This window comes from Thamnophis sirtalis, unplaced genomic scaffold (genome assembly GCF_051295495.1).
Source record: "Thamnophis sirtalis isolate CommonGarterSnake01/CBP01778 unplaced genomic scaffold, rThaSir2_p1.2 scaffold_17, whole genome shotgun sequence".
Lineage (NCBI taxonomy): Eukaryota > Metazoa > Chordata > Lepidosauria > Squamata > Natricidae > Thamnophis > Thamnophis sirtalis.
Window position 1 is genome coordinate 724890 of NW_028261397.1, and position 9243 is coordinate 734132.

The 9243-nt window shown below is 55.1% G+C and overlaps 1 protein-coding gene across 2 annotated transcripts; it reads left to right on the forward strand.

The window, feature by feature from the left end:
- The first annotated feature begins 538 nt into the window (after positions 1-538).
- On the forward strand, positions 539-7099 carry LOC106544657 (uncharacterized). Of its 2 annotated transcripts, XM_087702803.1 has the most exons (6): positions 539-650; positions 1593-1751; positions 3474-3567; positions 4471-4617; positions 4971-5066; positions 6872-7099. In XM_087702803.1, the coding sequence occupies exons 2-6, from the start codon at positions 1629-1631 to the stop codon at positions 7054-7056; spliced, it is 645 nt and encodes a 214-aa protein (XP_087558929.1). In that variant the 5' UTR covers positions 539-650; positions 1593-1628; the 3' UTR covers positions 7057-7099. The 2 variants fall into 2 exon arrangements, with proteins under 2 accessions (XP_087558929.1, XP_087558928.1); XM_087702802.1 differs by lacking the exons at positions 539-650; positions 4971-5066 and adding an exon at positions 1219-1351.
- Positions 7100-9243: the final 2144 nt, after the last annotated feature.

Consider the following 9243-nt stretch of genomic DNA (forward strand, 5'->3'; position numbering starts at 1 on the left):
ACTCTCAGCGACCACGCGGGACAGATTTGCCCCCTCACCCCCCAAGGAGGGTCTCTCTCTCCCCCACCCCTTGTGGACCTTCAGGCCTGCACCAGGGTCCCGCCTCACTCCCGCCCCCGATTTTATCAAGAAATTCCTCCCAATTTGCAGGCTGACCTTTTAAGGTATCCCCTCCCTTTCGGCACGCCAGAGATGCCAGACACGGTCAAAAAAGTCAAAATGGCGGCCGCACAACCCTGTTCCTGACATGCATTCCCCCCCCCCGTCCTGCGACCCTGGACCCTATTAACGTTTTGGACCCCGTCCCCGCTGTCAAAGCTTCAGTCTTTTGATTCCTCCTTTCGCCCCTCGCCCCGGCGTTACTTCCCCCCCGACCCCTACCCACTCCCAGCTTCTTCTGCCACCTCCCCCCGGATGCCCCCCTCGCCCGCTGCCAGGAGAGCCTCTGCCTGCCACCGCCGGGCACTGCCAGCCCCGCCGCTCTTCCCGCCCCCTTCCCAGCCCCACAGTCCAGCGGTCGCGGCAGAAGCAGCCCGGGTCTCCGCTGCGCTCCACGCATTTCTTGGACGGGAATCCCCTCTCCAAGAAATCCCCCGTACTTGGACTCGGGCGGAGGCGCAAGGGGTCTCCGGCAGCGCCCCCTCGGCCAGGTAGGCGCCACCTTGCAGAGAAGCCCCTGCTAACCCAGCCTCTGAGCGCTCCGGAGCGGGACTTTTCCGAAGGTGAGCACGGGGAGGGGGCGCTGGCTGCAGGAGACCCCAACCCACCCCGGAGGAAAACCTCTCCGCCCGAATTCGCTCCTAGGGCTTCCCTTCAGAGCAGGGCAGGGGGGTCTTCCTTCCTCCCGCTGGGCGCGCAGAGACCCTCCCTCCCGCGAAGGCCGGGCTCCCGTGTGCTCGACGCCTCCATTCAGTTACCGCCTCGATTAGCTGCCCGTCTCAGCGCGGAATTTCCTCCGTTGACTCAGGCTGAAAAATTCTGCTTCAACGCCAACTGGGTCTCATTTACAGCTGCCTATTTTAACACCATCCTATTTATATTGATGCTCCTATAATATAATGCATTCATATTGTAATATTTAACACCGTCGGTTGCTCAGCAAGCGGCCACTTTCGAAACTTCACTTTCGAAACTTTTGCCTCCCTGCGGACTTTGGACAGATTCCAAGTCCAAATTCTTTGTGCAAATTCTTTGACCCCGGGAGCAACTTCCCTTGCTGAAGGTCAGCAGGCAGGCCCCGTGCTTGGCCCCGGGGCCTCTTCAGCAGCCCCCCAAGCCCACCCCCGCCCAACAGGGATCAAAGCTACAGAAGACAGCAGGAAGTTCTCCAACTGGCACCAAATAGACAAAGGTAGCTTTGAGTCTAAAGTGGCTTTTGGGGGCGATGCCAACTGCTGCCTCCACTCAGTGAAGTGGATCTGCTCCCTCTTAACAATCTCATTTTCTCAACAATCCTCATTCCCCCTCCCACCCAGCCCTATTGACCCCTCCCCCCTCCCCTTGCCTTTTTTAAGTGCCCCCACTTTGCCCAGCCTGGACCTCTTCTGCCCACTAGGCAGCCTGAAGTGCCTCTCTCTGTGCCCCCCCTGCAGCTCCAGCCCCATCCACTGGCAGCAGAGCTCCTGCCCATGGACCTGAAGACGGTGCCAGCCTCCCGAGAACAGGGTTGGTATTTGAAGCTAATGGCCCCCAACACCAAGGGCCCCTTGTACGCCTGGCTGGACCCCTCTCGCCTCTACTGCCACCCTCAGGTACGGGGAAATGGGGTGTGGGGGGGTCAGACCTCTGCAGGAAGGGGGCGTCTGGGGACGGAAGGAGGGAGAGGGCTTCCTTCACCCTCTTGGGGTTTTCTGCGCCCCCCTCCCGATATAGGGGTCCAGCAAGGCTGCCTGAGCGGTCCCTGCCCAAACATTCTCGCCGGAGGCCATGGGTCAGGGACTGAATGGGGCCCAGGCGGAGTCTGTGGAGGAGGCCTCGGGCCCCCCCCTCTCCTGGGGAGCTGAGTCCCTCAGGGGCCTCAGAGTCAGAAGAATGAGTGGGGGGGAGGCCTTACCTGGCACTCCGGTGGGGGCAAAACTCTCGAAGCGGCCTGATTCATGACGCCCCCCCCCCTCTTAAGGGCTTCAGTCCAACTGCCCTGCAGAAGAGTTAACAGAACGCCAGAATTGGAAGGGACCCTGGAGGTCTTCTAGTCCAACCCCTGCTCAAGCAGGAGACCCTAACCCATTTCGCATAAATAGCTGTCCAGGCTCTTCTTAAAAGCCTCCAGTGATGAAGCGTTCACAATTTATGGAGGAAAGCTGTTCCACTGTTAATTGTTCTCACTGCCAGGAAATTCCTCCTTCCTTCAAGGTTGCTTCTCTCCTTGATTAATTTCCACCCATCGCTTCTTGTTTTGCCCTCAGGTGCCTTGGAGAATAGCTTGACTCCCTCTTCTTTGGGGCAACCCCTGAGATATTGGAAGGTTGCTATCCTGTCTTCCCTGGTCCTTCTTTTCATTAAACTAGACCTACCCAGTTCCTGCAACCGTTCTTCGTATGTTTTATCCTCCAGTCCCCTAATCCTCTTTCTTGCTCTTCTCTGCCCTCTTTCCAGAGTCTCCGCATCTTTTCTACATCGTGGAGACCAAAATTGGATGCAATATTCCAAGAGCCAATATTATAGAGCCGAGGTGGCGCAGTGGTTAGGGTGCAGTACTGAAGGCCACTTCAGCTGACTGTTATCTGCAGTTCAGCGGTTCTAATCTTACCAGCTCAAGGTTGACTCAGCCTTCCATCCTTCCGAGGTGGGTGAAATGAGGACCCAGACTGTGGGGGCAATATGCTGACTCTGTAAACCGCTTAGAGAGGGCTGGAAGCCCTGTGAAGCAGTATATAAGTCTAACTGCTATTGCTATTGCTAGTGGGGCCTTACCCAGGAATTATAAAGTAGTATTAATACTCAAATATTGGAAGATGTTGCCATGCCCCCCCTTGGTCCTTCTTTTCACTAAACTAGAACTCCCCAGTTCCTGCAACCGTTCTTCTCCATAGTTTCCAGTCTCTTATGATCCATAAGGCTGGGCTGAATGGGGTGATGGGTAATGTAGTCAACCTGTTATCCCACCAGGAGGTCTCTGGCGTCTGAAGACCAGCTTACCATTCTGTTCAGAGCATCCCACTGGGTAGCGTGTGCAGATCGCCCGTGATGCCCTCCTTGCAGAAGGGAGGAGGGCTAGCTTGGCATCCTTGTTTACTCTCCCCCAGGGGCATCGGGGCCTTTGCAAGTCCTGCAGCTCTTCAGGGATTTATGTTTCCCTGGCAGTTTCTCCGAGGGACCCTTTGAGTGTCAGAAACTGGCTTGAGTGACAGGAAAAATAAGAAGAGGCGTCCTCAGAGCAGAGACCCTTCTTTGGGATGGTTTTCCTGTGGCTCTGGGGGGGGGGTGTAGCCCTGCCCCCCCACCTAGTTGCCCCCTTCTCTTCTCTCCCACAGGCCTTTCAGGACTGCGTCCAGGATCTGGTGCGGCCATTTCGGGACGATGCCATCGACCAAGTGGTTGGCATTGATGCCATGGGGTTCATTCTGGGTAGGTCTGCCTTGCTTCTCTTTCACCCCCCTCCCTCCCTCACCCAAGTGCCCAACTGGGGAGGGGGAGACACCCATTCACAGGGCAAGCCACTAGATAGAATATAAACTGAGAGTCCATCCCACTCCCTGATGATAAGACTGATGACGTTACCTAGTTGGGTCATGAAACGTCTGCAAGGAAACCACCAAGCTCAGAGAGGACCAAGGACTCATCCTCCTCATCCTCTTCCTCCTCCTCCTCTTCCTCCTCCTCCTCCACTTCTTCCACCTCCTTTTCCTCCTCCTCTTCCTCCTCTTCCTCCTCCTCCTCCACTTTTTCCTCCTCCTTTTCCTCCTCCTTTTCCTCCTCCTCTTCCTCTTCTTCCTCCTCCTCTTCCTCCTCTTCCTCCTCCTCTTCCTCCTCTTCCTCCTCCTTTTCCTCCTCCTCTTCCTCTTCCTCCTCCTCCTCCTCCTCCTCTTCCTCCTCCTCCTCCTCCTCTTCCTCCTCCTTCTCTTCCTCCTCCTCTTCCTCCTCCTCTTCCTTCTCCTCTTCCTCCTCCTCCTCTTCCTCTCTGCAAACCCTCCTCACTTCTATCACTGATTGGGTAACATCATCTGTGATAGAAGTGTGTGTGTGTATGTGTTTGTGTGTGTGTGTGTGTGATGGGCAGGATAAAACCAGGGGGAAAAGCACCAGCCAGCAGCCATGAAGCACCCGCTCTGCCAAGAGCCTTTCCAGTGGGGTCAGTCTGGTCCGTGGAGGGGTTGGGCTGGATGACCTCTGAGATCCTTCCAATCCATCGTGCGATGACTCCAGGAAGGCTGGCAGGGACACCTGCCTCATGGCCAGGGTCCGCAGCTTCCCTTAGGAAGGACAGGTATAGAAGCCCCCTCCCTCCCCAAATGCTTTCCTCCCGCCCAGGCTCCGCCATCGCCGTCACCCTCCGAAAAGGTTTCGTGACCATCCGGAAAGCCGGCCACCTCTGCGTCGAGACTCGCACCCAGACCTACAGGGACTACACGGACCGCGAGAAAGTGATGGAAGCCCGCACAGACGCCATCGGCCCAGGTGGGGGAGGCCTTGCGCCTCATGGCCCACTCAGTAGAGTCCTCCCCTTCCTCGCAATCCGAAGCGATTCCTTGCCCCTTTTGAGAGCAACTCTGGGAGTTGAAGCCCACCACTCTCAAATGTTTCCGTAGTTGCACGCACACCTCGCTGGAGCCAGGGTGGGCATCGTGGGTGGGGCATCTGCCCTGGGGTTGGCACACAAGGGTGGCATCCAGTGCTGGGCACTCAGCCAGAAAGTGGCCTGGGAAACCCCTCCACCTGCCAGGACCCCCCTCTCAAGGGCTGTTGGGGGAGGACAGCTGGGTGAGAAAGACCCCAGGCCCACCTTGGTTCTGCCCCCCCTTCTTCTCCAGGTGTCCGGGTTCTGTTGGTGGACCAGTGGGTAGAGACAGGGGGCACAATGCAGGGCGCCATCCAGCTGTTGGAACAGCAAGGCAGCGTGGTGGCAGGTAAGGAGAGGAAGGGGCACTGGGGTCAATTTCCTCCCCTTGCCAGGCCCGAGGGCTGGCCTCTGAAGCCTCCACCTGCAGTGGCAGTCTACCTTAAGAGGCTACAGCCCTGGGAAATCCAGCAGGGCTTCTTAAAGGCCTTCCAGAGGCTCCCAGTGCAGCCTCCATGTTCAGGACAGTCTACCCCAGGCTGCCAGATTTACCTCCCCCCATTTTTATTTTTTGCAACCTGCTGCTTTCCCAGGGGGTTTAAAACTGGTCTTCCTCCTGACCATCAGGTTCAAGCACTGGCTAGGTCTAAGACACTGAGCTTGGCGATGAGAAAAGTCAGCAGTTTGGCAGTTCGAATCCCTAGTACAGGTCTCCTGCGTGAGCAGGGGGTTGGACTAGATAACCTCCAAGGTCCCTTCCAACTCTGTTACTTAAACAAAAAGCACAACAAAGAGGATTAGGGGAGACGAAAACATATGAAGAACGGTTGCAGGAACTGGGAATATCTAATGAAAAGAAGGACCAGGGGAGACAGGATAGCAGCCTTCCAATATCTCAGGGGTTGCCCCAAAGAAGAGGCAGTCAAACTATTCTCCAAGGCACCTGAGGGCAGGACAAGAAGCAATGGGTGGAATCATTTCTCCGGAATCATATAAGGTCTCCTGCTTGAGCAGGGGGCTGGACTAGAAGACCTCCAAGGTCCCTTCCAGCTCTGTTATTGTGTTAAAGGCTAAGAGGTATGAAAAACGGTTGCAGGTACTGGGTATGTCTAGATTAATAGAAAGAAGGACCAGGGGAGACATGATGGGAGTCTTCCAATATCTCAGGGGTTGCCCCAAAGAAGATTTGGGAGTCAAGATATTCTGCAAAGCCACCATCAGGCAGGACAAGAAGCAATGGGTGGAAACTAATCAAGGAGAGAAGCAACTTAGAACTGAGGAGGAATTTCCTGACAGTCAGAACAATTAATCGGTGGAGCAGAATTTGCCTCCAGAAGTTGTGAATGCCCCAACACTGGAAGTCTTTAAGAAGATGCTGGAGAGCCATTGGTCTGGAACGGTACAGGGTTTCCTGGCCTAGGCAGGGGGTTGGACTAGAAGACCTCCAAGGTCCCTTCAGACTCTGCTATTGTATTGTAAAAGAAAGAGTGCAGAGAAGAGCAACAAAGAGGATGAGGGGACTGGAGGCTAAAACATATGAAGAACGGTTGCAGGAACTGGGGATGTCTTGTTTAATGAAAAGAAGGACCAGGGGAGACATGATAGCATCTTCCAATATCTCAGGGGTTTCCCCAAAGAAGAGGGAGTCAAGCTATTCTCCAAGGCACCTGAGGGCAGAACAAGAAGCAATGGGTGGAAACTAATCAAGGAGAGAAGGAGCCTAGAAATAAGGAGGGATTTCCTGGCAGTGAGAACAATTAACCAGTGGAACAGCTGGCCACCAGAGGTTGTGGGTGGCTCCATCACTGGAAGTTTTTAAGGGGAGACTGGAGAGCCATTGTGTGGGGCAGGGTGAGATAAGTGTCCAGTCTTGGGAACTTGAAGACTGGTAGACCCTCAATTCCCAGCTGGCTGGGGAATTCTGGCAGTTGAAATCCACCAGTCTTAAACGTTCCAAGGTTGGACCCCACTGGTGGAATGAATAACTCTTCCTTGAGCAGGGGGCTGGACTAGAGGAGCTCCAAGGCCCCTTCCCACTCGCTCATCCTGTTCCATTCACACACCCTGCTGGGAGAGTAGCCAACTGGTCAAGCGGGACCTCCAAGAGGAGCTGACCCTCCAGCCAACTCTGGTGCTTTCCCCCCCCCCCTCCAGGTATCGCTGCCATCTGCATGGAAGACAGTGAGGGGGGCCGCTGGCTGAAATCCCACTACAAGTGGTCCCACTGCGTGGCCCCCCACCTGATGCCCCAGTTCAACGCTCACCAGCTGGATTCCTTCCAAGCGTTCCGGACGAGCCTCCCCAGCCAGGAGCAGCCACTGGAGCACCGGAGCCTTTGAAGCAGGGGCCCACGGGGGGAGGGGGCCCTTCCTGCACCCCTGACCCACCTCTCCCCCCCAGCAGCTGCTCTGGTCCCTCCAAATAAACCCCCTGCCCCACCCCTTCCTCTCTGCATGTGAACTGATGTCGATGTGCAAAAGGAGTTTGCAATCATTCATTTAGCGGCCGTTCAAAACTACGACTATGGCCCTTTTTCATACTTATGGCCATTGTAGCGTCCCACAGTCACGTGGTCAAAATCCAGATGCTTGACAAGTGTCTCATATTTACGACGGCTGCAGAGCCCAGGGGTCACGTGGCAAAGTCAATGGGGAAGCCAGATTCACTTAATAACCATTTTACTTACTTACTTACTTACTTACTTACTAATTAACTAATTAACTAACTAACTAACTAACACAGTGTTTCTCAACCTTGGCGACTTTAAGTCCTGTGGACTTCAACTCCCAGAATCCCCCAGCCAGCGCAGCTGCGCTGGCTGGGGGATTCTGGGAGTTGAAGTCCCCAGGACTTAAAGTCACCAAGGTTGAGAAACACTGAACTATAACTTATTTTTACTGTTTACTTATTTAATATTTTAATATGTATTAATAGCTCTACATTCCTATCTTAAGCACCGCAGTGCTTCACTTAATCAGCCTTTGGCCATTCCGGTCATAAAACGCAGCGAAACTCACTTAACAACGGGTCCTGCTTAACCACGGAAATCCAGGGGTCGGTTGTGGTCGTAAGTCCAGGACTGCCTGTATGTCTGTGCGGATCGGTTGATGGGTCATCAAATGGAGCCTTGACTTTTAGCAACCAGTTTTTTTCCCCGGGGGTGGTGGGGGTGTTTGCCCCCCCCCTTCTGGCCTTTCTGTGCAGCCCCCACCTGCCTCCCACTGAATTCAGGGGGCCCACCGTGAAGGGCCCCTTCCTGGGCTGCACGGCTGACTCCCGGGAGGAGTGGGAAGAGCCCATTTTCTGCTGCAACACACCCCTTTGCTGGAGGGGGGGCTTGCTACCCCTTGGCCTGGACTCCCCCCCCACCCGGTGACTCTGTGCTGCATTACTCATGGCAGAATCGCAGGAAGAGGAGGTGGAATCAGGGCCCCCCTGCTACTCACTGCAATTCTTGGGGGTGGGGGCAAATTGTTCCCTCAAAGGGAGGGGCGTCACTCCCGGCTCCCCAACCAGCTGAGCCAAAGTCAACTGGAGCCATTTCAGCATTTCAGGCTCTAGTGAGCAATTCTGCTATCTTTTGGGCCACTTGGGGGGTGGGGGTGGGAGGCAACGCTCTCCAGATTGGGGGGGGGCCTCCAGGGTCCAAGCAGGCTAAAGCAAAACACCCCCCCCGCTTTGGACTGACCTCCAGTGGCCATGAGAAGTTCCCCTCTGTCTTCCTTTCCCCCCACCCATCCCGTGACTCCCAGTCCTGCAGGATCTCTGGGAGGGGTACCCGGCATGACCCCCACCCCCCGCTCAGCCCGAGAGACACAAAAAAGCACCAGCCAGGTACAAAAAAGCAACAAAGGTGTATGAAAATCTCTGTAGACAAAAAGGAATTTTTTTTTCCATCGAGTAAGAGTCCGAGTAAGCCAGAGGTGGGTTCCTACCGGTTCACGCTGGTTCGAGAGAACCGGTTCGTCAAATCTACCTGAACCGGTTAGAAGCAATAGCAATAGCAGTAGACTTATATACCGCTTCATAGGCCTTTCAGGCCTCTCTAAGCGGTTTACAGAGTCAGCATATTGCCCCCAACAATCCGGGTCCTCATTTTACCCACCTCGGAAGGATGGAAGGCTGAGTCAACCCTGAGCCGGTGGGATTTGAACCGCTGAACTGCTGATCTAGCAGTAGCCTGCAGTGCTGCATTTAACCACTGCGCCGCCTTGGCTCTTATAAGAGACATTCCACCAATGGACCCGGAAAGCAGGCCACACCTACTACAGAAGAGCTTCCAAACTTTTTTGAAACCCACCACTGGAGTAAGACTGGGGGCTTCGTCTGCCGCTTGGGGGTGGGGGGTGGAGGGGAGGGTCCTCAAAGGTGAGCATGCGCACAGCTCCAGTGAGGGGAGGTTAGAGGCGAGTCCGAAGTCAGGGAGCGTTCAGGAGGATATGCTCTGCGACAACAGACGTCCAAGCTTGGCTTGCTTTTAAGACTTGCAAACTTCCAACTCCCAGAATTCCCCAGCCAGTTTCAAG

What these genes read in the sequence shown, in the direction of transcription:
- LOC106544657 (XM_087702803.1), top strand. Translation starts at nt 1,629, where the DNA reads ATGGACCTGAAGACGGTGCCAGCCTCCCGAGAACAGGGTTGGTATTTG. An exon ending in GCCTCTACTGCCACCCTCAG is followed by an intron (nt 1,752 to 3,473) that starts GTACGGGGAAAT and finishes TCTCTCCCACAG; the next exon opens with GCCTTTCAGGACTGCGTCCA. An exon ending in CACAGACGCCATCGGCCCAG is followed by an intron (nt 4,618 to 4,970) that starts GTGGGGGAGGCC and finishes CTTCTTCTCCAG; the next exon opens with GTGTCCGGGTTCTGTTGGTG.